Raw genomic sequence first — 25,781 nt, forward strand, 5'->3', positions numbered from 1 at the left:
AGAACCAGCGGCGAGGGCGGAGAGCGAGCCATCAGTCTTGGCGCCGCCATGGCCACCGTGGACCTGGAGAAGCTGCGGATGTGCGGGGCCGGCAAGGCCATCGGGGTGCTGACCAGCGGCGGCGACGCGCAAGGTAGGCGGGGAGCGGGGCCTGGCGCGGGGCGGCGGGCGGGGGCGTCCACCTGTCCCGGGGCCCCTCCGCGCGCACCCGCCACCCTTCCCGGGACCTGGGGTCAGCGGCTCCCCGTGTCCGCGCGAGGCCTCCGGTCCCCAATCCTCCCCGACGCGCCCGGTCGCCCGCGTACGTGCCGCGCGCCACGGCTTCCGCGCTCCGCCCCCTCCCTTGCGCGCCCGCCGGAGGCGTGTCCGCGCGCCGGCGTGGCCCGGGGACACTGCGCGCGGGCCGGCGCCGGGCTGGCCGCTGGCGCCCCTCCTGCCGACCTGGAGACCCCCGCGCCCCTCCCCGGTGGCACCTTTCCGGAGACCTGTTTTCCTGAAGGCCGCGCTGAGCTGTGCAGGTCCCCGCGTACCTTGAGAGCCGGGCTCTTCCTGGTTCCTGCAGCGCGACTTGGGGACATTTCCATTCCCCCAACCAAGGCCTCCAGGGCGGCTCTGACGCCCGCCCCCCTCCCCGCCCACTCACTCCCCATCCATCCATCCGGGCTGGCAGGGGTGGGTGGCATGCCTACACAGAACAGCTCCTCACTCTGCTGTGAGGCCTAGTGGGGAAGAGGGTACCTTGGGGAGGTGCGCCGTCTGGGGCTTAGGGAGTTTCCTTTAGCTCAGACTTGTTCTCACCCCCTGAACAGGGGAAGCCCAAGGTGGTGGCCTGCCAAGGTCCTTCAGTTGGGGCCTGGCAGAGCTGAGCGGGTGCCCTGCCTGGCGGGGGGTCTATCCCAGTATATCTCCCCCCACCCCCTCCTGGCAGCCTGGTCTTGTCCTGACTACTGCTTTTCAGCGCCTCTGACCTGGGATGGCCAGTTTGGCACCTGTTGTACTGGACCATGTGGCTACACTCTGAACTTTAAAAAAATGTATTTTTATTGATTTTAGAGAGGAGGGGAGAGGGAGAAGGATGGAAACATCAATGATGAGAGAGAATCATTGACTGGCTGCCTCCTGCACACCCCCTACTGGGGATGAAGCCTGCAACCCAGGCATGTGCCCTGGCTGGGAATCGTACCTGGGACCTTTTGGTCCATGGGACGATGCTCAATCCCCTGAGCCACCACAGCCAGGAATACAGCCTGGACTTCAGGAGAGACCTTACGTAGATCAGGAGCAGGACTGAAAGGCATAGAGCCAGCACCCTCAAGCTGCACAGTTGGGCTTGACCTGTCTCCCTCCGGATTAGAGTGCAGACACACACCTCCATCCCTTCCTCAGCCCCCCGACTCCCCATTCCCCACTCAGAAGGGAGAAGAGGCGTTCACAAGCCAGGGAAGGCAGAAAGAATGGCCTCTGTCTGTGTCCCTGCCTGCAAGGGGCCCTCCTGCAGATTCAGGTTGAACCTTCAGGGCCTGGCCTGGCTGGCAGTCAGCGTGCCCTTCTGCACGTCCACGGCCCCTCGTGGCCAGAGCACTTGCTGCCGGTTCCTCCCTAGAGCATGGCGAGTGAGCCGGGCTGGGGTGAGCGGGCTTGGAGGGTGGCCTTGGGGAAGCATCATCCTGTGAGATTAGACCACGAGCAAGGACACACCCTGAGAGGGCTGGACCCACCTCGCCAGACAGGCACAGAGGCCCGGGAGGCCCCCAACTCCCATGGCTCTTGCAGGCAGAGCGGTCTCCACCCCAGGCTCCTGTCTGCACAGTGGAGACAACAGCACCCAAGGGGGTTGGAAGGATAAATGACATGCGTTTAGATCAGGGTGTAAAGTCTTAGTGGTGGCCCTGGTGCCTCACACAGAACGGGCAGTGCTTCCTGGACTCGGCTGGAGTGTGGCCGTCGGTGCACCTGTTGGCTGACCTCATGCCTGTCTCTGCAAGAGTCACCTCTCCCCCACAGCCCTGGCAGCCTCCGCCCCGCTCCTGTGTGCTCTCTCCACTGGCAGCGTGGTAGCCATGGTTTCTGGTTGGAGCTGCACGGAGGAGGCGCACAGACGCCCCCAGCTTAGGGCTCTGCAATCCCGGGAGGAGGGTGTCTGCCTTCCTGGGTCCCGGGTATGTTCTCTCTGTCTGTCCTCCTTTGTCCTTTGGGTGGCCTCCCTCGTGGGCGCTGGGCTGGCGGCAGCTGGGGTGGATGACAGCTTACCTCCCAGGTGCTACCGTCCGCTTTGGTGGGAATGTATGCAAAACAGCCAGCCTCACGGAGCGAAGGGCCACACCTGGGTCCTGGTTGAGCCGACGTTGACCAGCCCTGTGGCCCAACCCAAGCACTTCCCTTGGCCCTCAGTTTCCCCTTTTGTAAACAGGGAGGAGGCGGCAAACCAGGCCACCTGGCAGGTTCCTTCCAGTCAGCCTGGAAGTGGCGTCCTCTGCCCGCTCGGGGCCTCTTTTGACCACAGGAAGTGTCAGTAAGTGGAGGGACAGCAGTTGTTCAGGGATGTCAGAGGACTTTGTGCAGAAGGAACTAGAGGCTTGTAAAATAGCCCGGCTTGTCCACCCCTCCACCCCTCGGTCGCCCCCTGTGGGGCACCCCCTCCCAGCCCCCAAAGGACAGTCAGGACCTGCCTCTGTCTGGTGATCAGGAGGACACTGAGGTCCTGTACTTGCAGGTGAGGATTTCGCTCCCTGAGTCCCCGCCCATCTCGTATGTCCCAGCCAGGCTCTGTCTACATGTCACCTGTCACCTGGCCATGCAGCGTCCTGCTGAGCCCGGCGTCTGTCTCATGATCCCGCTCTTGTACGCTGGGAGCTGACTGGGACAAAGTCACTCCGGTTGCATCGTGGACTTCCTCCAACAGGAAGTCATGGGATGCGCCTGCCTGGCCCTCTCGGAGGGGCATGGGGCGTAGGGCGAGGGGCGTGGGGCGTGGGTCGCATGCCCCTTCAGCCAGTACACCCAGCTACTCCCCTGCCCACTCTTCTCACTGGCCCAGGGTTTATTTTGAGGACAAAAAGCAGATGAAAGGATCATTTAAAATGCCTTTTAAGAAGGCTACATACAGGGAGGTGTAAGGGATAATCCATGCCCTCGGGCTGCCGTCTCCATGGCATCCGGTTCTGGGCTAACGTCTGAGAGTTTTCACTTAACATTGTCTGGTTTTCCCCTCTGAGGGCTGAAGATCTTACCCTAACACTGGGCTCCCTCGTGTCTACCAGGCTGGCTAGTGAGATGGCCTTGGCCCCAGGCTGGCCTGTCCAGCTGCTGGCCAAGTCAGGGGTGGGTGACTGGAGAGACATCTGGGTTGGACGGTGGGACTGAGTCCCTGGCTACTGACTCCCACCCCCACCCGCTGTCCTCACCTGTTCCAGCTGCTGGCCCCCTCCTCCTGCCAGAGGTGGGGCTTGGACCTTGAGCCTGCAGTGGGTGCACAGAGGCCTCACCAGCGAGGTGGCTGGGAGAGGCAGATAGCCTAGAGTGAACCACCTGCTGCCCGGTCAGGGCCCCCTGGGGCGGGGGTTGGGGGCGAGGGCAGGAAGCTTTACTGCTGTCTCATCTTCCTCTGTCCCCCCCACTCCACCAGAGAAGGCAGGGGGCAGGGGAGCCTGCAGCCCTCGGACCCCCCCGACCTCAGCTGCAACTTCTGATCCAGGTTCCTGGGGCACCCCAGCTGTCTGGGGGGTGCTCTCTGGGCTCCTGCCCCCAACTTCAGCCTCTGCTATCCTAGTTCCATGCATTTGGGGCACATGAGACATTCACGATTTCTTTAGAATTGGGGTTCTCTGACTTCACCCCAGTGTGGGAGCTGCAAGTGTGGTCTCTGTGCTCTGCCTGCCCTGGCGTCTGGGTGCCCCACGCCAGGAGTCCTAGGCACTGGATGTGGGGCCGTGGGAGCCTTTGCTGTGGGTGGGCACAGGGCGGCTCATTGTGCCCCAGGAGGGGTTGGTGCCCCCATCTGCTGGGGCTCTGGCAGGCCCCCACCTCCCTCGGAGACCCCAGCTTCTCATCTGTGGATGGGGACGGTGCACATGCCTGTCGCTGTTGTAGGAGCCTGGGGTCCTGAGCCTGCAGGGGCCCCGCCTGTCCACTGGGTCCTCCTGAGGTGCTGTGAGGCCCCCCACGTTGTCTCATTCCTGCTCGCTCCCCTGGGCCCTGCCTCCCGGGCTGGAGACCTGGAGACCTGGAGACCAGGGAGATGGGTGTGACAGGGTGAAGGTCGGGAGTCCTCACGTTGGAGTCACCGTGTGGACCACACATGGTGTCGGGACCCTGGAGGCCATGGTGCCCCTGCAGGATGCCCGAGCAGATGGGCACCGCCAGCCTCCATGACTTCAGGGACCGGGAAGGTGGAGGGTGCCTGGGGGGCCTGGCCACATGGACATTTGCATAGGCCTCAGGGAATAGGCTTTTGAAAGCTTAGGGTCAGACCACAGGATGAGCCCGTGTGCTCTGGCTCGGTGCCAGGGACAAAGGCGGGGGGTGGGGGTGGGGGTGGGGAGGGGTTTCAGGGTGGGGCGGAACAGAGAGGTCCTTGGGGAGACCAAGCACCGGTCTCCTGTGATCTGGCCCTGGACGCAGAGTCAGAGGACGGGACCCTGGGTGGTGACCATTCTTTGTTGTTGTTGTTAATCCTCTCCTGAGAATATTTTTCCCATTAATTTTTAGAGAGAGTGGAAGAAAGGGAGGGAGGGGGAGGAGAGAAACATCTATGTGAGAGAGACTCATTGATTGGTTGCCTCCAGTGTGGGTCCTGACAGGGCAGGGGATGGAACCTGCCCTTGACCAGGAATTGAACCGGAGACCCTTTGGTCTGTGGGCGGACACTCTATCCACTGAGCCACACCGGCCAGGGTCGTTGCCGTCATTCTTTCTTTCTCTCTGAAGACATAGGGTCCCTGTCTGCCTCTTTTTTCGGAGCCTTTGCGGCGTGGACTCCTGGTAAAGAAGGTTTTGGTCAGTGTGGGGGCTGGGCCCACTCAGGATGCCCACACTGCGGTCAGTGACCGGGGTTCCTGACCTGGCATGCTCCAGGCCTGTGGCACCTACAGTCCTGGCTGTCTGGCCACCTGGAGGCCTGTCCCCTGGGCAAGGCCCCAAAGTGCCCTCAAAACATGGAAGGGGGACCGTCACGCAGGGCCACTCCGGGTGCTCTGTGCCTCTCGAGGGGCCTCCCGTGAGGGCTTCGTTCAGGCTGCACCTTGTGGAGGGACCGCAGGTGGACACCTCTGCCCTCCTCGGAACCGGCTGTGAGGGAAGGGGGCTGAGGCTCCTCTGGGCTCGGAGCATCCCCACGTGCTGCCTCCTCCGGCACCATGAATGTCCCTCTTTCCAGGGACCTAATCTGCAGGGGAAATGCTAGGCACAAGAGCGAGGCTACGGGGACACGGTAGCGGGGTGGCCACCCCAGCCTGGCAGCTCCCCTGTGTGTGTGCGGGCACGAGGGCCTGAGTGCCAGCCTGCTCAGCCACACTGCCTGAGACTGCCGACCCCCCAACACCCCATGCCCTCGGGTCGCTCCCCTCTTCCTGTTTCACAGAGCCCACGCCCTGGGGCCTGGGGCAGGGGCTGATGCTCAGGGTGCTCCTGAGCTGGCCCCAGGATCATGTCATAGTGGAGACTGTGGGGGGAGCAGGGGCTCGATGAGGCCTGAAGTGATGGATGTTTGCACACACCTGGTGCCCACACTCAGGCTGTGTGAGGCCTGATGGGGAGTTTCCTGGCTTAACTCTGGGCAGCTTATTCCCGAATGCTCCAAAGCTAAAGTGACTGGGGTTCACCCTGTGACCTGCGGCTGGACCTCCCACTCCGGGCTCGGCACCTCCTGAAGAGGGTGGTCCAGGGTCCTGACATCCGTGCACTGACGATGTCCCCCCGACTCCCTCCCAGGTATGAATGCCGCTGTCAGGGCCGTGACGCGAATGGGCATCTATGTGGGAGCCAAGGTGTTCCTCATCTACGAGGTAAGGCCGGGCGGGGTCCAGGCCCCACACTGGTGGGGCTTTGTGCTCAGCGGGGAGTCGGGGGGAGGGTGGGGGACACCTCCCTGTCTCACAGTGGTCACTAGAGGGAGGCGAGGGTGATGAGGAGACAGAATGGGAGGGAGCCGGGCCCCTGCTCGGGGGTGGGGTGAGGAGCCTTCCCCCCAGTCTGGGTGCTTGTGACGTGGGCCGTGTCCCTGGGAGATAGGAGGGCATAAAGCTGCTGTCCTCCTCCTGTGAGGCCGGGGAGCTCAGCCCCCACCTGTCATCCTCCAGCCGGTCCCCTTCCTACCTCCCGCCCCCCGCGCCCCTTACACACAAACGCCGTGTGGGTCACCCAGGTAACAGCGGCAAACAGCCCCCTTGGACAAGTGGCAGAGTATTGTTCTCTTTTGTTCTCTCCAAATTGGTGCCCCCTTCGCCTCATGCCCCCCGACCCCCAATCCCTGTGTCACATTTGGGGCTGACGTGATCACAGACACACGGAGGAACTCCTCCATTGTCTTGTGGTTTTCTGGAGGCGCTGTGTTATTTTGTTTTCACTTTTTAGGCAACCAGAAGCGAACCCCAGCCTCTCCACTCTCCCGATGCCTCCCTCTCCCCGCTGTGGGCTGTCCCTGCCCCTTCCCCTGGCCCCAGGTTGGGCCGGGCCACACCCAGCTCCGGCTGCATGAATGAGTGAACAGTAATATGTAGGCCCTTGCCTCCTGCAGCGCTCTGACCCTCAGCCCAGGACTGGGGGGCTGGGACCCTGCAAAGCCCTAGGTTGTCTTTGGGAAGCAGGTCTCCTGAGTCTCAGCTGCTGGGCATGTGGGGCCCATGCCCTGATGATGGTGTAGAGTCTCCTGGAGGACAAGGGAGACTCTTGGGAGTGGCCTCGGATTGTGGCCTCCAGACAGGGGCAGGTGGGTCCAAGCCCTGCCTGAGGTTGCCCACATGTGACAGGTGTGTTCCTTCACCTCCTTGACCCTCAGTGTCTTCTCCTATTAAGTGAGGATACCAATTCATTCTTTGTGGGGATGTTGGGGCACAAAGCTAACGGATGCTGTGAGTTAAAGCGCTTTTCACAGCCGACAGCGAGAAGGGCTCCGTGAATGGGAATGGCTCTTGTTCACCCAGGAGCCCAGACCGGACCCGTGGGCTCAAAGTTGACACAGGAGAGCTGCCAGCAGTGCACTTGGCCTGCAGCCAGCTCTGGGCTGCCTGGGCGCCTGCCCTGGGGGTGGGGAAGGGAGAGGCGACACTAAGTGGGCGGAGGTGTGCAGAGACATTTTATTTTTATTTTTTAAATATTTTCATTGACTTCAGAGAGGAAGGGAGAGGGATAGAGAGATAGAAACATCAATGATGAGAGAGAATCATTGATCGGCTGCCTCCTGCACGTCCCACACCGGGGATTGAGCCCACAACCTGGGCATGTGCCCTGACTGGAATCGAATCATGACCTCCTGGTTCATAGGTCGATGCTCAACCACTGAGCCGCGCCGGCTGGATGAGAGAGACATTTTAGAAGGTTCCAAGGCTAGAAGAGGAGGGCTGTGTCTGTGAGACTTTTTTGTAAATAATTTTTTTTTATTTTTCCGTTATAATTGACATACAGTATTATATTAGTTTCAGGTGTAGAGCAGGAGTGACTAGACACTTATATAACTTATGAAATGACCACCCTGATAAAGCGACCCATCTGAACCCTACATAGTTATCACAGTGTTATTGTCTGCTGAGCCTGCACTTGTGGAGGTGGTTGGGTGGTGCTTTGATGTGGTCTGAAGCTGTCCACTGGGTGCGCTAGCTCAGGGCCACCTGGGAGGTCAGGCCAAGGTCAGCCACTGCCGGTGTCCTGCTTGGGAACCCCCAGCATGTGTTACAAAATAATCTGCAGATGGCTGCTACCTGTGCTGGGCTTGGAGGTGCTTGGGAGAGGCCAGCTGTGCACCAAGGCTGACTGCCACTAGCGCCTAGCCTGGGGCCACTTAGCAAGAGGTGTGCCTAGGCCAAATGCTGCTTGTTTGAGAGATTTTAGGAAAATCTGAAGCATGAGCCACGACAGGCCTTTGTATGGAAAAGTCACTGGAAATTACTTCAAAGGGCCCAAAAGCTGGGTGGGTGGGGTCATAGGGAATCACCAGGGTGGGGTGAACAATGTTAACCAGGTTGATGGAGACTCAGATATGCTGCCCGTCTGCCGGCTCTGTGGTCAGAGGGCTCAGCAAAGGAACAATGGCCTCTACAAGCACTTCTGTCAGGGAGAAAGCTGCCTTCGTCCAGCCCTGGATGGACAATTCAGTCCCCCCACCCCCAACCCCCGTATGTACTGGTACCTTTTGAGCTGCTGCTCTAACCACTGAGCAGCCAGCCAGGGCACCCTCCTGATTTTTAGCCTCCACATCTGGGTGTGGGACCAGCGTTCAGCGTCTCCACCCCTCCTACCAGTCTTGATGTGGCTTTTTCTCTATATCCTTAATTGTAGGACTTCTGTTCAGCTAGGTTTCAGGCAGTTCTGAGGGATGGTGGTTCTGTCGTTTGGTTGTAATTCTGATGTGGTTGTGGGAGGAGGCGAGGACCGCATCTGCCTTAGCCGCCATCTGGACCGGAAGCTGTCATCCCTGTCCTCTGCCTTCTGAATTCAGCAGAAGTGGCATTCTGGAACTTACAGGGCTACCCCCAAAGAAGCCTAAAACCTTCTCCCAGGTCTCTTAGAATGGGTGTTTTGGGGGGAGCCAGCTGGCCTAGGAGAAGTCCAGCTGCTCTGAGACTGCCCTGCTGAGGGTAGCCCAGGCTAACCCTACGGAGACGTCGTCTCAGTTCCTGTTGTTCACGCCATCTTAGCGCAGGCGTGTGGTTTGGAGGCTGAGAAGCCCACGATCTGCCGTCTGCAGGTTGCAGAGCCAGGAAAGCTGGTGGTACAAGTCCCATTCCCAGTCTGATTCCGAGGCCTTGGAACCACGAGCGCTGCTGTCTCAGCTCCAGCAGAGCTGTGTGTGTGGGACTTGGATTCGAGCTGGTGCACAGGGGCCAGGGGCCAGGGGCCAGGCTGGCGCTGTGCTCGGCTCTGTGCCTGACCCTGGGTTTTGCAGACTGAGACCTGCCTGTTTGTAGCTGCTTGCTCCAGGCAGTGCCTGCTGTGGCTTTTCAGGTCATTTTCCTGTTTTTCTGTGCTGGGCTGGTGGTGGCAGGGCTGGCTCCTATCCTTGTGGCCAAATACCTGACCAAAGGGTGGGGCAGGGAAGGAGGGAAGGAAGGGAAGGACATAGCCTGGCCTAAGCCAAGGAAGGTAGCTTGGTGGTCCCCAGCCTGGGGGTCTCACTCCTCCTGTGGCCCCGAGAACCTTCTAATTTTGGTTCCTGGAAGGATGGGCACCTGCCCTGCCAGCTCCGACTGGCTGTGGGGCTGGTGAGGGAACCTATTATGTCCTGAGTTGAAGAAACATTCCTCCCTGGGACTTCCCTGCACTCTGTCCTGGGTAGCGCTCCACCTGCACCCCCAGGGGTGGGAGCACGTGCCCCATACCGCCTCCCGGGCCTCGCTGCCCAGGACCCTATAGACATAGGTGACAGAACAAGGGTGGGACGGCCTAAAGGGAGGAGACAGAGGGGAGGTAGATGCCCAGAGCCAAGCTGGGCTCTAGCCCCAAGCAGGGGCAGTGGCTCATCTACTACTTCACTGGAGGGACTGGAGGACTGCTTGGAGGAGGCGGCCCTGCTCATCTCAGCCTGGTGGTGCCCTGTCTTTTCACCATTTATAAAACGCACCTGTCCTCTATCCAGACTGTATAAAGAACTCCTACTGATAAGGAAGGAGTAGTCATGTGATAGAGAAAACAGACAGGACACCTGACCACGCACTTCTCAGAGACGTGGTCCAGACGATCAGTGGCTTATGTCATAGAAAAACAGCAAGTGGCCTGGCCAGTGTGGCTCAGTGGTTGAGATTCGGCCCTTGACTCATGCACCAAGAGGTCACTGGTTCAATTCCCAATCAGGGCACATGCCTGGATTGCAGGCTTGATCCCCAGTAGGAGGATTGCAGGAGGCAGCCAATTGATGTTTCTCTTTCATCAATGTTTCCATTTCTCTCTCCTTCTCCCTCTTTCTCTAAAAATCAATAAAAACATATATTTTTTAAAAAAAAGAAAAACAGTAAGTGGTCACTAGGGAAATTTAACATACAGCCAACTGCAGGGACCCACAGGCAGACCCCGGGATGAAGACTAGCCTGGCCGGCACTGTGGGCTGGGGCACCCAGAAGCCCGGCTGTGTGGCTGGCGGGTGAGGAGGTCAGCAAAGCACAGCGGGCGCCACGTGAGCCTCTGCTAGCTGCTCAGACACCCAGCTCTCAGGAGCCCTCTCGCAGGAGATGTGTGCGTCCTTAGCAGCCTTATTTCTAATAGCCTTAAGCGGGAGACCTTCCCCATGTCCGTCATTGGTGGACGGACCATGACTGGGGCACACAACAGTGGCCTGGGGTACAGAGTGAGCTGAGGCACGGCTGTGCATGGCGATGTGGGGCCTCGGAGACACCAGGTTGAGGGAAAGCCAGACACAGAGCAGACACTGCTGTCACTTCTACATCTAAGCGATGCCCTTAGGAGGCAGGACAGCGGGTTCCTCCGGGAGGGGTGGTCTTGGAAGGGCAGAGCGCTGCTGGGCACAGCCCTGGGTGTGGCTCGCGAACTCTCACCAGGTGGGCCACTTGTGACGGGAGCACATTACCTGTGAGTCACACTCTGTAACACGGAGCTTCTCAGCCCTGCAGAGGTTCCGGGAGGCCCAGCTGGTGCCCTGGCCTCTCCCCTTGACTGTTGGCCACCCCCGGCTTCATCATCCAAGGCCCCGGGGCCTCGGTGGACAGGACCCAGGAGCCTGCTTCCTGCCGGATGGGGTGTTGGCCGGGTTCCCAGCCCCCTGCTCGTGGACAAGGGTGCTGTCCGGCGGCTGTGGGTGCCTGTCTCATGCCTGTGCTCCCCGGTTTCAGGGCTACGAGGGCCTCGTGGAAGGAGGCGAGAACATCAAGCCAGCCAACTGGCTCAGCGTCTCTAACATCATCCAGCTGGTAAGGCCTGCGTGAGCCCCCTCCACCTGCGAGCACACGTGCGCGCACACAGACACAGGCAGACAGACGCACAGACGCACACAGAGACTGTGCACAGAAGCGTACCCGTCCCACAGGGGCTGCTGGCTCCAGGCTCACCAAGCCGTCTGGCTGCCGTGGGTTGTGGAGTGGCAATGGCCTTGGGATGCCTCCTCTACAAGCGTTCACTCTCAGCTCCAGCTCAGGGTGCAGGGAGGAGAGGACACTGGACGAGGCCCGGCGCGGCATCTGCGTAGCCTCCCCTTCATCACCGCTCTGACGCGCCCAGGGACCAAGGCCCAGGTTTCCCTCCAGCTGCCTGAGGGCAGGGGCGGGCACCTTGCTGGACCAGGACTCCTAGGAGTGGTGGTTTTTGAATCATGTCTCTGTGGGGAGACCCTCATCCTCCCACGGAGCTGGGGCGGGTGCAGGCACTTGTCGCCTGTTTGCCCCAGGCCAGCAGGCGACACCAGCTTATTCAAGTGGCCGGTCATTATCATGAGCCACAAATGGGTCGGTGGGTGCAGTGGGCAGTGGGGCCTGCTCCCTTGGTTACCTTTCTGGAACCTCCCAAGACTGACACGTGGATATTCTCCTCCTCCTGGTATATTCCAGGAGGAAGGCCCGGGGAGGGGGACCCCTGCCCAGGCTTCTGGAGGAGGCCCTGGACTTCACCCTCTCAGTTCTGCAGGGTCCACCAGTCCCCCCATCCCCCCCACACAAACCCCAGTCCCAGGTCCCTTCTGCTGCCTTGTTGGCCAAGGCTCCCGTATCCATTGCATAGGGTGGCACCATCATCGGCAGTGCCTGCTGCAAGGCCTTTACCACGCGGGAGGGACGCCTGGCAGCGGCTTACAACCTGGTCCATCGCGGCATCACCAACTTGTGCGTCATAGGCGGGGATGGCAGCCTCACAGGCGCCAACATCTTCCGCAGCGAGTGGGGCAGCCTGCTGGAGGAGCTGGTGAAGGAAGGTGGGTCAGCGGCCAGAGCCGGCTGGGAGGGGAGTGGGGGGGAGGGGGTGGCTCGGAGGCCGCAGCACCTGCCTCGCTGCTGGTGGGCAGTGGGATAGGCAGGACGAGGGGGGGCGGGGGAGATGCTGCCTGGCTGCTGGCCGGAGGAGTGGGCCTGGCCCAGCCCAAGGTCAGACGACCCTGGGCAGCTGCAGAAGCTGTTGGCTGGGTTTGGCTGCTAGTGAGGTCAGTGTTTGAGCCGGGGTCCCTGGAACCCAGCATCAGGGACCCCCAGGCAGGGTGGACAGCAGTCCCAGGCTGACTCACCCCACGCTGTGTGGACAGGTCTTGTCTGTAATTGATTCCGGACATGGGTTACGGACGTTGTGATAGTTTGCAGAAGTGTAAGAGTTAACACTTGGTAACACCCAAGACACATAGTTGCAAGGTTGCCAGCTGGAAAGACCTCTTGGAGTTCAGTCTGTGCCACTCGTGTGGAGCCTGAAAATGGGGTGCAGTCACTCGAAGACTGCCCTGGAGGTCTCTTGCTCGGGGTGATGAGTCCACACTCGGCATTAGGGGTTCAGTGGCCCCCTTCCCTCCCGGGAGTCCCACTGCAGGACCTGGGTAGGGGGAGCTGAGCCTGGGCACCTTCCTGGGCCACACTGCCTGGTGGACGGGGGGGTGAGAGGTGGGGTTTCTTGCCCCCCCATCGTGGCCAGAGGGGCCTCAGCTGGCCTCCGCTGCTCCTCCCCAGGCAAGATCTCAGAGAGCACGGCTCAGACCTACTCCCACCTGAACATCGTGGGGCTGGTGGGCTCCATCGACAATGACTTCTGTGGCACCGACATGACCATCGGCACGGACTCGGCCCTGCACCGCATCATGGAGGTCATCGACGCCATCACCACCACCGCCCAGAGGTGAGCGAGGCCCGCAGCCCCCACTGGCCCGGCCAGGCTGCCAGGCGGGCAAGCGAGGCGGGCAAGCTGGGGATCCTGTCCTCCTGGGAGGGGCGAGGCCGCCCTCTGCAGGGTCAGCAGGGGCCCTGGGGATTGGCACATCCCACAGGGGGGTCATCTGACGGGTGACGGCCAGGCCCGGGCAAGGGAAATGGCCTTCAGCCCTCGGAGCAGAGGTCAGTGAAAACCGGCGCGGAGGCTGGTCAGGAACCCAAGGCCACGTTTTGCTCAGACACGTGACCACCATGGGAATAAGAAGAGTGGTCTGTCCGGCTGCTCTGGGGTCCAGTGTCGCCGGGCACCCCCGAGGGGAAACGGGGCTGCTGGAGCGTGGCTTGGCCCCTGTGGCTCGAGGGAGGCTGGTTCTGCTGGCCTGTGAGGCCGGCCCTGCAGCTCAGCCCCCAGAGGCTCGACACTGACCTTTTGCTCTGTTCGGTGCCCACAGCCACCAGAGGACGTTCGTGCTGGAGGTGATGGGGCGGCATTGCGGGTAAGGGGGCCCTGGCCAGCTGGGGGTGTGGGGCGACAGGGAGCAGGAGCCAGGGGGTGGCGCTCCATGGCCCCTGGCCCAGGGCAGGTGCTCATCTAACACTGGGTGTGCGCTGGGGGGTGGGAGTGTCTCTGGGGCTGGATGCAGGGAGGACAAAGGAGGTGAGGCTCAAGTGACTCGGGTCTGGGGTCCAGGTGCTGGGTCCAGCCCTGAGCAGGTGGCCCCTCCGCTCCTCTAGGTACCTGGCCCTGGTGTCCGCCCTGGCCTCTGGGGCCGACTGGCTGTTCATCCCCGAGGCGCCCCCCGAGGACGGCTGGGAGAACTGCATGTGCGAGAGGCTCGGCCAAGTGAGTGGGAAGGGCGTGCTCACTTGTACCATTTGCCTCGTCCCCCTTCTTCCCTTGCTGCCCCCCAATTCCCAAGCCTGTGGCAAGGACCCCCCCCCACCTGCTTCTCCCCGCCTCCAGGAGGGCCACAGGGTCCCTGTCAGCCCCTCCTCACTGGGGGGTGGTCCCTGCGGTGTGGACCCCGGGAGGGTGGGTGTCGGGACAGGTGTCTGAGGGTGCTGAGCTCCCGGATGTCTCTGACCCAGACCCGAAGCCGAGGGTCCCGGCTGAACATCATCATCATCGCCGAGGGCGCCATCGACCGCAATGGAAAGCCTATCACCTCCCGCTACGTGAAGGACGTGAGTGCAGGAGGGGCCCCAAAGCGGCCTGGATCGTGTGGGTGGGATAGGGGTGGGGCTCAGCGGGTCGGGCTCCCTTTATCTCCTGTCCCCAAGCATCTGCTGGGCTCCTTCCCCTCCTGGAGGGCTTCCTCAGTGACAACAGATGTGTGTGTGTGTGTGTGTGTGTGTGGGGGGGGGTGTCTGGGCTCCCTGAGAAGCCTGGCCCGAGGCCAAGGTTTCCCCACACCTGTTGGGCGCCCCCGCCCTCTGGCTGCTTTTCACTGACCTCCGCTCCTAAGGCTGAAGGCCAGTTCTCTTGCCTGGGCCTGGCCGTCACCGACCAGCAGCAGTCTTCAGACATATTCCCTGCAGGCCAGGCCCGCCTGGGACTCCGTGTCCACACACTCACACGGGTAACATAAACACACGTACACGGAAATACATCAGACACTCACATGGAAACACATGCACAGGCATACACCCTGTATATGGAAATACATCCACACACTCACATGGAAACGTATACAGGGAAACACACACTCGTGTACCCAGAAACACATCCACACATAGAAACACACATACACATCCTCCCGCGTACACAGAAACACATCTGTGGGCATGAACCCTGGGGACCCTGACATGCCGGAATCCCTGAGGCCTGGTGGGGAGGGACAGGGACCAGGGTTTGGGGTCTGTGGGGTGGTGAGCTAGTGGAGGTGGGCAGCAAACCCAAGGACCCCCTCATTCTCTCCCAATGAATAGCTGGTGGTCCAGAGGCTGGGCTTCGACACGCGTGTGACCGTGCTGGGCCATGTGCAGAGGGGAGGGACCCCCTCGGCGTTCGACCGCATCCTGGTAGGTGGGGCTCTGCTCTGGTCCCAGTGTGTGTGGGGGGCGGAGTTGCATGCGTGGTGTGCGTGAGCATCTCCTCTCTGTGCCGGGGCTCATGGGTGAGACCGAGGTGTGGCCCCTCCGTTTTTCTGAGGGGGAAACGTAGACCTGGGTGGGGACCTTGCCTCCTGGCCAGCCCGTCCCTGCCCGCTGAGTCAGCAGCTCCCGGCCCTCCTGGGAACGGCTGTGGCAGATCCCTGGGAGAGGAGGGCAGGGTGCGCAGGGGCCAGGCCTGCGCAGGGTCCTCCTGGGGTCTGAGGCTGGTGGTTCCGAGTTCAGCCCATAGCATAGTCCCTATCCCGGGGGCACCGGGGCCCTGGGGAGGAGGGGAGGGGCTGGATTCTGGCCTGAGGGTGCCATTGTCATTCTGATTACTGCTGGGTCCCTCTTGTCCTCTGCAAAGTGGGAATCTCCTTGTAGACACTGGAGACAGGGCCTGGCCAGGGGCAGCCCCATGGGGGGTAACGTGCCTGTACGTGCGGGCTGGGCCCCTGTGCTGGCATGATGCTGGATCTCCTGCTCTGCCCCTCGGAGGGCTGAGGCTGCTGTCCTGCCCTGAGCAGCCCATGGCCTCCTCAGTCCCCCACAGCAGTGGGGACACTGGCCTCGGAGGGCCTTGCCCACCTGGCCAGGCACCTCTGCACTCTACGTGAGGCCTTGTGGACACTCAGGACAGTCTCCTGAGGGGTCTGGGACGTAAGGGCCAGGCACTGACCCTCCACCAAGCCTGGGCAGCAGAGATGGCCGGGGTGGGTCTGGGGCCTCCCCGGCTTGCAGGAGAGCAGGCTGGCTGCATGTCGTGGGAGCCTGTGGGAGACACGAGCGAGATGCCTGGGTCCGGGACGAAGGACAGTTTGTTCTCGCAGCCAGAGTGGCAGCGTTTTTCGCTGGTCGCCGAGCCCAGTTCTGCAGGGTGACACCTGCACGCACACTGTGTCCAGTTGTAGGGGAGACGCCTGAGCTCAGGGAACCCCAGTCTTCCCTAACGAGCTGCAGCGTGCTGCTCCTGAGGGGGACAGGAACTTCCTTCCGTGGCTGTTCCTAAAACACACCCGAGCAGTTGGAGACTGGCTCCCAAGACGTGCAGAAACCCGGAGACCCGGGCAGTGTCTGTGGGAGCAGCGGGAGGCAGGGACCAGCCGGCCATATCTGACGGAGCAGAGCTCTGCCTTGCTTTCTTGCACACTTGTCTGTCCGTCCCTGTTGGCTGTGCCAGGACCCGCATTTGTGATTTGTCCCCAAGGAGGACAGCCCCTGAGTGGTTTAGCTGGCCAGACCGCCAGCTCATGTTCATTTACACGCACTCAGGAAAGCCCTGACGTAAAGGCGCCCCATCAAAAACCTCGTCACAGTAGAAAGAGCCCTGGAAACCTGGCTCCGATCCTCGCCCTTCCCACCCGGCCGAGCTGCAGCCTTGGGGGGCAGGGCCACACCCTCCTAGCGGGGCTCTGTGAGACCCCGTGAAGCGCGGTCTGGATGGGCTGTTGTGAATGGTGGTCATACGAAGTCACTGTTTCTGTCGCCATTTGTTCTAGAAGCTTTGGCCAGTGTGTGTGTTGGGGAGCTCTGAAAATTGAGGGTTTGTACGTGGTGTGGGGGCTGGCTCAGGGTGGCCCTCAGAGCGGAGAAGGGCCAAGCGAGTCTGTGTGTATGTGTGTGCATGTGTGTGCGCACGTGCCTGTGCACGTGCCTGTGCTTGTGTCTGTGTGCGTGTGTGTGCGCGCGCGTGTGTGTGTGTGTGTGCGTGTGTGCACTCTGAGTGTGGACTGCGCCTGCTTGAGCCCCACTCCTCCCCCTCAGAGCAGTAAGATGGGCATGGAGGCGGTGATGGCGCTGCTGGAGGGCACACCGGACACCCCGGCCTGCGTGGTCAGCCTGTCAGGGAACCAGTCTGTGCGGCTGCCCCTCATGGAGTGCGTGCAGGTGGTGAGTATACGGCCTGGGGTCTCCCTGGCTCTCCCCTCCCCCCAGAGCTCCCTGTCCTTCTAGGCCTCTCAGGGCTCCAGCAGGCTGCCTGCACGGCCCCTTCCCAGCCTCGCCGCCTCATGGGTCACATGTCCCGGCCGTCTGGGTGTGCTCCCCATCCCCCCCAAGCAGGCCTCAGGGTGTCTGAAGCCTGCAGTCCTGGGGAGGGGAATGAGCATGGCCCCAGCGTGGGACAAGCCCTGAGAGAGGGGGGAGCCAAGCTGAGGTCACTTAGCTTCCCAGAGCCAGTGGCCATGGACCTACCTTGCAAACTGGGTGGTTGGGGGTAGGCATTTGGGGCAAAGATGGGAGGGAGGAGGAGTGAGTGGCCGGAGCCACTGGGTAAATTCTGGCCGACGGGGTGGGGACATTCGATGTGGCTGGAGTGGGGGCCACTGGAAGAGAGAGTGGGAGGTGAGAGCAGAGGCTAAGAGGCTGGGTGTGGGGCTCTCGCCCTGGCTCCACAGGTTTGGGGGGCCCTGCAGCCAGGGGAGGGTGGGATGAGAGGGCGCACGAGTGGGAGACTGGGCCTCCCTGATGCTTCTCTGGAAAGAACCTCCTGCCATGATTTCCACCAGCTCTGCTGCTGGGCAGGCTGGGCGTTGGCTGGGGGCCTGGGGGCCAGATGGGCCTCAGCCTCCATTCCCAAGGCCCTGGTGGGGCCCCAGGGGCTGAGGAGGAGCGAGGGTGGCCAGGGAGGACCATTGGCCAGGCCAGGTAGGGCCCGCTTGGCCTCGGCCAGCTTTCCTGATTGCTGGCCTTGGCAGTGACCGCTGCTGGGCAGGCCTGGGACAGGCCCACCGAGTCAGGTGGCTGCCGTGTATGCTCCAGGCTCCTCCTTCAGTCTGTGCTTTTCCTTTTCTTTAAGACAAAGGAGGTGCAGAAGGCCATGGATGAGAAGCGGTTTGACGAGGCCATCCAGCTCCGTGGCAGGTGAGGGCCGCGTGGGCTCGCTCCACGCAGACTCCTGGCAGCTTGCACACAGCCAGCCCCCGGCATGCAGGACATCAGAGCCGTAGAGATGGCCTCTGCATCTCCTGAGACCCTTCCTTCCGCGTGTGTGTGGCCAAGCAGTCTGCAGTTAGCAACGGGGCCTCAGTGGTCCCTGCGGAGGGAAGCAGGCAGGCTGTGGGGTGGGCTAGAGCTGCCCACTCAGGGCGGGCTGGATGTGAGTCCTGGCTTAGCTGAGAGGGATTGTGTGTTTTATGGGGTCTTCCACCGTCCAGTGATGGCATCCAGTCCAGGTTTGGGGGAACAAGAGAGAGGAGGTGGGGTGCACCATGTCCAGTTCCTCATGCTTAGTTGTGTGATCATGGGCTGTGGCTGTGGGCTCTGGCTGTGGGCTTCATGGTGCATGACTGGGTTTCGTTCCAGGAGCTTTGAGAACAATTGGAACATTTACAAGCTGCTTGCACACCAGAAGGTCTCCAAAGAGAAGGTGAGGTGGTGTGAGCGGCAGAGCCTGCGGGGTCAGGGTCTTCCCATGGAGACCCTCCCTCCTGTGTAGGGTCTGAACTGTGAGCTGGGAGGGTCAGGCTCGGCCTCTGCTGGACCAGCAGATGTCAGACAGCCAGTGTCCGGGCCTGGGGATTATGGCGGCCAGTCGCTTACCAGACAGTTGCAAGAAATTAAGTCAGGCCCATAGACTTAGCTCAGGAAAAAAGGGATCCGACATTCATGAGCCCCTTCAAGACAACTACAGACCTGGGGAATGGCCTCTCCTCAAGGTGAGGATGACAGCAGGACTTGTTTCGGAAGTCCTGGGGGGCAAGGACAGGGTCCCCTTACCACAGTGTTGGAGGGTGGGGTCCTGGATCTGCTGCCCTTGGAGCCTCGGCCATGCGGGGGCCGACACGGAGTGGCCGCTGCCTCTCGGCAGAGGCCGTGGGGCTGGTAAATGCCTGTGGGGTTGTCACTAATGTTGTCACCAGTCTGAGGGCTCCCCTGCAGAGTGTGTCCAGCCTGGGGTGCTCAGCACCCTCTCCGCGTCTCCTTTCGGGTCCATCTCTCCAGGCCCCACACAGCAGAGTGGGCTGCACGTCCCCTCCCGGGACTGGCTGGGGTGCGCCCACCTCTGGGGCAACAGGGGGCGCTACCAGGGCCCACTGGAGCCACGCTGCCTGGCGAAGCCCTGGCCACGTGTGGCCACAGGGCACTCGGCATGAGACTGGGTTCCAAGGACAGTGTGGGAGATGGATGTGAAAGAGCCTGTTAGTAACTGCTTTCTTTTTTTTTATAACACATTTGTGTTTGTTTTTTTAAAACATATTTTTATTGATTTCAGAGAGGAAGGAAGAGGGAGAGATAGAAACATCCATGATGAGAGAGAATCATGGATCGGCTGCTGCCTGCAAACCCCCCACTGGGATCGAGCCCAAAACCTGGGCATGTGCCCTTGACCGGAATCGAACTTGGGACCTTTCAGTTTGCAGGCCAACGCTCTATCCACTGAGCCAAACCGGCTAGGGCCTGCTAGTAATTTCTTTTTAAAATTAAAAAAAAATTTTTTTTTAATTTGCCTGCAATTTAAAAAATATATATATATATTTTATTGATTTTTTACAGGGAGGAAGGGAGAGGGATAGAGAGTTAGAAACATCGATGAGAGAGAAACATCGATCAGCTGCCTCTTGTACACTCTCCACTGGGAATGTGCCCGCAACCAAGGTACATGCCCTTGACCGGAATCGAACCTGGGACCTTTCAGTTCACAGGCCAACACTCATTTTCCACTGAGCCAAACCGGCTAGGGCCTGTTAGTAATTTCTTACAGTGATTGCAGGTTGAGGAGATACTACTTTGGCTACATCAGGTTAAATTAGCCCGAGTAGTGTCACCCGCTTCTTTGTGCTTACTGTGGCCTCTCTCTCTGCCTCTGTACCACTCACCAAGGACTTTGAGGTGCTGGATGCTGACTCCTGAGTGTGGGGTGGTAGCCGAGGCTTCGGGCAGGAGTGGACTCTGACCTGACCCGCCCTGCTGCCACCGCAGGGGCGCTGGCCCCGTAGCGACCACATCCTGCTCATGCCCGTGGCCGGGCCCGCAGGTTCTGAGCGCGGCCTGCACTGCAGCCTGTTTGCTCTTCATCAGGAGCTCGTGGCGCCCTGAGGACGGATACTTGTCACTCCTGGGGGGGCGGCTGCCTCTCGTTGACTTTTGTGTGGTCAGCCGTCTCTCCCAGCCCAAGCTCATGCTCTTGTCTCTGTCCCCTTCTCCGAAGACCCAGTTCTCCCTGGCCATCCTGAACGTGGGGGCCCCGGCGGCTGGCATGAACGCGGCCGTGCGCTCAGCGGTGCGTTCCGGCATTTGCCAGGGTCACACAGTGTATGTGGTGCACGACGGCTTTGAAGGCCTGGCCAAGGGTCAGGTAGGTGCCAGGTGGTGGGTGTCCTGGTCATTGGCTGATTACTACCCCTCCCCTACCCCCCAGCTTGCTCACAAACAAACCAGGGGCTCGGGATGCCGAAACGCAGGGAATGGCCAGTTCAGGCCCATGAAGAAGACAGATCAGAGGATGAGGGCGAGGGGTGAGCTCCCGGGGAGGGGAACGGGTCCATGCTAGCTGCCTGGCCCAGGCTCCCGGGACCCTGCTCTGTTCCCCTGTGGGCACGCTGTCCCTGAGCACAGGCCTGTCACCTGAGGTGGAATCCGCTAGCACCTCTGGCCTGTCCCCTTGAAGCTGTGCCTCCCTCCTGCAGGTGCAAGAGGTGGGCTGGCACGACGTGGCAGGTTGGCTGGGGCGTGGAGGCTCCATGCTGGGCACCAAGAGGTGAGTGGCTGGCAGCTGGCCACCATGGGCAGCTGGGAGATCCAGAGTGTAAGCTCAGCAGGGAGAATGGGGGGCTGAATGGGGAAACCCACCCTGGGCCCTGGGCTAGGTCCCCCTTCTGGCTGGTGACCTGCCAGGGCATGCTAAAGAGCTCCCTGCCTGGGCTTCCTGGCTGAGGGCTCCCCTGCGCAGGGGAAGGCTGCTGGGCGGCCCCACGTCAGCTAAGAGCTCCCTTAGGCCATGGGGTGAGGGGCTCCTCCATCACCTGACAAGTGCCTGGCAGGGCACTGGCGGGCCTCCTGCCCCATATGCCTCAGGTACTGAGCCTCTGCTTCCTCCTGGAACCAGGTCAGGTGCAGGTCAGACGCAGGTCAGGTGCAGGTCAGACGCAGGTCAGGTGCAGGTCAGACGCAGGTCAGACGCAGGTCAGGTGCAGGTCAGACGTAGGTCAGGTGCAGGTCAGGTGCAGGTCAGTGCAGTGTGTGTGCTTTCTTCCGGCCTGGCGGTCTGTGCAGACACCGAGTGTTTGTCTCACTGTCTGCCACGGCAGGACGCTGCCCAAGAGCTACATGGAGAAAATCGTGGAAAACATTCGCAAGTACAACATCCACGCCCTGCTGGTCATCGGAGGCTTCGAGGTGAGGCCACCGCAGGGGTGCCGTCTGGGGTGCTGAGGTGGCCCTTCCAGGAACCCCATGTGCAGGGAGGTTCTTGGCAGGGTCCCAGGAAAGTGGTGTTTGGTTTGGGGAGGGTTTCTGCCTTCTCTTGAGGCTTCGCAGTTCAGATGAAAGCTGGCAGCCCAGGCGCTGGGGTGGGGGCAGCAGGAGCAGGGGGAGGAGGGCCGAGGGGCAGCTCTGGCTGAAGGACGGAGCAGTTCGCAGTCTGGCCCCTGAGGTGGGGGTGGGGCACTCTGGGCAGGAGTGGTGGCCGTGCACAGGGTGGTCTTGGGTGGATTTTGAGCAGTGGGCACGGCTGTGTGACACGGGTGCTTGCAGCCCCCGTGACTGGCCAACATCCTTGCTCTTCCCCGGAGGAGCCCGAGCCCCCTGCAGACTGCAGGGAGTGGACCGGAGTCAGGGCAGCCCCTGCAGGCCTCCTTCTTGTCCTCCCTGGACCCCACTTTCCCTGGCCCAAGGGGCTGCAGAGCTCCTGAGTGGGGCCCGTCCCCCTGGCCCAGCCCAGCCTCTCTGGTTCTGAGCCCCCGCCCCCCACAGGCCTACGAGGGGGTGCTGCAGCTGGTGGAGGCCCGCGGCTGCTATGAGGAGCTGTGCATCGTCATGTGCGTCATCCCAGCCACCATCAGCAACAATGTGCCGGGTACAGACTTCAGCCTGGGCTCCGACACCGCCGTCAATGCCGCCATGGAGGTAGGTAGACCTCATGGTCCAGACCCCAGTAACCTGTGTATTCTATTTCCTTTTGCTCCATTCTCTATGTAATGTTATAATTCCCTTTCACGCTCTGAACTGTTCGGAGTTAGGGTTATGATGTCACATTACCATTGGCATCCACGGGCACGTGTCCCCCGGTCCCTTGTTCACAGCGACCTACACTGGCAGCAGTGACCCCGCTCACAGGTCAGGGAAGACCTCTTAGCGATGCCCCTGGCCTGCACCTGGTCGATGCCAGTGGCACCCCTGTCGTCCCCGGGGCAGAATCGCCCCGGTTGAGGCCTATGGAAAGCTTGTGGTGAGGGCTGCAGTGGCCTGGGCACGTGGGGTGTGGGACTGTCCCGGCCTCGTGTGACCCTCAGTCAGCTTTGCGGGGAGATCTGGTCTCCGCAGCACAGCGGGTCCCGGTTGCCCACCGGGGAGGACCCTGACCACCCCTGGCGCCCCCCAGAGCTGTGACCGAATCAAGCAGTCGGCCTCGGGGACCAAGCGCCGGGTGTTCATCGTGGAGACTATGGGCGGCTACTGTGGCTACCTGGCCACCGTGACCGGCATCGCCGTGGGGGCTGACGCCGCCTACATCTTCGAAGACCCTTTTAACATCCACGACTTAAAGGTGAGCTGAGCCTCAGCCTCCTCCCTCTGCGGGGCTGAGCCAGGTCCCCTCCTGGTGCAGAGTCTGGGCCCGGCCAAGGAGCCACGGCTCAGCAGGCTGGGGGCTCACTGCCTGTGAGGGGGGCTGGCCCGTGACCCTGCACCCCTTTCCTCCTGCAGTCTCCCACTTTGTGTCCATGTTGTGGCTCTCGTGGCCTCATGGCCCAACCGATACCTCTCAGCGCCCTCTGCCTCCTGCAGGCCCCCGTCCCCCCACCCCTGGGTCACGCTGGCTCCAGCTTTTAGTCGGTCTGGAATATTCCTGCCCAGACAGCCTGCCTTCAGGCTGCAGTGGGGGCAGTGCTGGCTGCTGCCCCGGCCCCGGCTCACCGTGTCACTCGCTCCGCAGGCCAATGTGGAGCACATGACGGAGAAGATGAAGACGGAGATCCAGAGGGGCCTGGTGCTGCGGTGAGGCTGCGGGTGGGCCTGGGCCCCGGCAGGGGGAGGGTCCGCCCAAGCCTTGGCAGGTGCTCCCAGACCCTGGCTGTGGGGTCAACAAGGTGGAGGTGGCCTTGGAGAGGGGTGGGTGGGTCAGCGTTCCCAGAGGCCCGTGGCCTGGCCCAGCAGGCTCAGCAGTGGGCGAGGCCTGAGCCGGCCCCCACTTCACTCAGGCCCCCTCCTCCTCTCCCCAGAAACGAGAAATGCCACGATCACTACACCACGGAGTTTCTGTACAACCTCTACTCCTCCGAGGGGAAGGGCGTTTTCGACTGCAGGACCAATGTCCTGGGCCACCTGCAGCAGGTACGGCGTGGGGAGCGCGGCCCCTGGCCCCCTGCCTCCCTCTGTACCTGGGCGAGGGGGTCAGGACACAGCAGGTTGAGGCCCTCCTCTGTGTACATCTTTGTGGGGCGCCTGGGTGCAGGTCATTGGCTGCTTCGTCCTCACTCCCCCGGGCAAGGTGCTCATCATCCCATCACTCAGGTGGGGAGACCAGGCTCCTGTCTGCTGAGGCCTCCCCCCTAGCTAGGAAGGGCCAGGGCCAGGACCCCTGTGGTCACCTCCACCGCCAAGTCCCCACCCTACATCAGCCTCCTAGCGGCCCTGCAAGGAGCTGGGGCTGTGGGGTTTCCCAGCCCTATGCGAGGGCTGTGTGCACCCCGAGGCTGCTCTCTCCTGGGGGTTCCTTGCTCACGGGGACCTGCCTACCGCCGAATGCGTAGTCCCACAGCGTCATCCCCATCTGGTGACTCGTTAGCCCACTGCCTTGGCCTCTCGGAGTGGCTTTTAGGCCAGATTTGAGGTGGAAGAGGGACCAGGGGTGCTGCAGGCAGAGGGTATCGCGTGTCAGAAACTGCCTGGAGAGCTCACCTGAGGTCACAGCTGGGCCAGGTTTTGGGACTTGTGGGGACCAGGCCTGCCTCGGTTGGGTCACATCCCTGCTGGACGGTAGTCTCACCCACTGTGTCTGCAGGGCGGGGCTCCAACCCCATTCGACCGGAACTACGGGACCAAGCTGGGGGTGAAGGCCATGCTCTGGATGTCTGAGAAGCTTCGGGCCGTCTACCGCAACGGTACGTGGGGCGGCGGCTCGGCTGACCTGCCTCAGCCAGGCCCTGGGGGGTGGCTGCAGCACATGCCTGTGTCCACAGGGCGGGTGTTCGCCAACGCCCCCGACTCGGCCTGCGTGATCGGCCTTAAGAAGAAGGCGGTGGCCTTCAGCCCTGTCACCGAGCTCAAGAAGGACACGGACTTCGAGTGAGTCCCTCCGAAGGGAGGGTGGACCACGGGGCCCCGACTTCCCCGGGCTGGTGTGCCGGGACGGGGGAGGGTTGGGGTGGGCCAGCCGGACTGCCAGGTCCGAGTGCACAGGCTGCCCGCTCTGTCCCTGGTGCTGAGCCCATCCTGGGTGCAGGCCCCGGAGGGCCACCACTGCCATGGGCCACTCATGTCAGGGGCTGGGCAGGGTCCAGGGTTCCGAGGAGGGGGTGCGGTCCCAGGTCGGGCTCTGGCCAAGGAGGTGCCCTGACCCGGTCCCGCCCGGCCCCAGGCACCGCATGCCCCGGGAGCAGTGGTGGCTGAACCTGCGGCTGATGCTGAAGATGCTGGCGCACTACCGCATCAGCATGGCCGACTACGTGTCCGGGGAGCTGGAGCACGTCACCCGCCGCACCCTGAGCATCGACAAGGGCTTCTGAGGCCCCACCTCCCGATGCCCGGCCCTCCCCGCCAGGCTGCTGCCCCTGGAGCCTGCGGGCAGGCAGGCAGTGGGCAGGCTGTGGCCTCTCAGCCTTGCCCTGGGGGATCACGGCCCCAGCCTCCAGGACAGAGGACCCCGGGTGCCACCTTCCATTCCAGGGGGACATGGGACGTCCTAGCTTGGACAACACGGTCCTTCCTCCTTGGACCCCTGCATGGTCCTGAGTCTCTCCTCAGGGTGGCCCTTCACCCTCACCGGCCCTTCGGGTCCAGCGCCGTCTTTGTGCCAAGGGGAGCCTGTCCCCATGGGCCTTGCTGAGACCCTGCTCCTGTGCACTGGACACTGGCTGAGCAGAGCCTGCCATCTTTTGTAGGAATAAAGTCACCCAACAGAGGATGCTCCGTCTCTGCAAAGCAGGGCCCGTGGGACTGGAGGGAGGTCGGGCCTGCTGGTGGTCGGCAAGGGGGTTGGCTCGGGGCTGTCCTCTGGCTCCAGGGCCAGTTTGGGTCTCAAAGACATGCACCCCCTTCCTAGGAGCGACACTTGCTTTCCAGGACCAGCAGGCCCCTCTCTGCCAATGGGGTGACCTGAGTCTCCACTGGCCCTGCCCTGAGCCCCTCCAGACTGTCCTGAGCCCCTCCAGACTGTCCTGAGCCCCTCCAGACTATCCTGAGGGGTGACCTGAGCCCCTTACCTCTGTCCTAGGGGGTGACCTGAGGCCCCTCAGCCTTGTTCTGAGGTAACCTGTGTGCCCCCAGCCCTGTCCTGAAAGGTGACATGCTTGGCCTCCCCCCAGGATGAGG

General features: G+C 61.9%; 1 protein-coding gene across 1 annotated transcript; it reads left to right on the forward strand.

Moving 5' to 3' along the window:
• Nucleotides 1-25,365, forward strand: PFKL (phosphofructokinase, liver type). Its single transcript, XM_079766470.1, has 22 exons — nucleotides 1-133; nucleotides 5,929-6,002; nucleotides 10,995-11,072; nucleotides 11,875-12,064; nucleotides 12,801-12,966; nucleotides 13,451-13,495; nucleotides 13,734-13,842; nucleotides 14,088-14,183; nucleotides 14,928-15,020; nucleotides 16,857-16,982; nucleotides 17,890-17,954; nucleotides 18,396-18,459; nucleotides 20,242-20,388; nucleotides 20,720-20,790; nucleotides 21,341-21,428; nucleotides 22,005-22,157; nucleotides 22,633-22,797; nucleotides 23,185-23,246; nucleotides 23,471-23,582; nucleotides 24,253-24,352; nucleotides 24,431-24,536; nucleotides 24,829-25,365. Exons 1-22 carry the CDS (start codon nucleotides 49-51, stop codon nucleotides 24,974-24,976), a joined length of 2,343 nt encoding a protein of 780 aa, XP_079622596.1. The 5' UTR covers nucleotides 1-48; the 3' UTR covers nucleotides 24,977-25,365.
• The last annotated feature ends 416 nt before the right edge of the window (nucleotides 25,366-25,781 follow it).

Source organism: Cnephaeus nilssonii (genome assembly GCF_951640355.1).
Source record: "Cnephaeus nilssonii genome assembly, chromosome: 3".
NCBI lineage: Eukaryota > Metazoa > Chordata > Mammalia > Chiroptera > Vespertilionidae > Cnephaeus > Cnephaeus nilssonii.

What these genes read in the sequence shown, in the direction of transcription:
- PFKL (XM_079766470.1), top strand. Translation starts at nt 49, where the DNA reads ATGGCCACCGTGGACCTGGAGAAGCTGCGGATGTGCGGGGCCGGCAAG. An exon ending in CCTCCCGCTACGTGAAGGAC is followed by an intron (nt 14,184 to 14,927) that starts GTGAGTGCAGGA and finishes CCCAATGAATAG; the next exon opens with CTGGTGGTCCAGAGGCTGGG. An exon ending in TCGGGCCGTCTACCGCAACG is followed by an intron (nt 24,353 to 24,430) that starts GTACGTGGGGCG and finishes CTGTGTCCACAG; the next exon opens with GGCGGGTGTTCGCCAACGCC.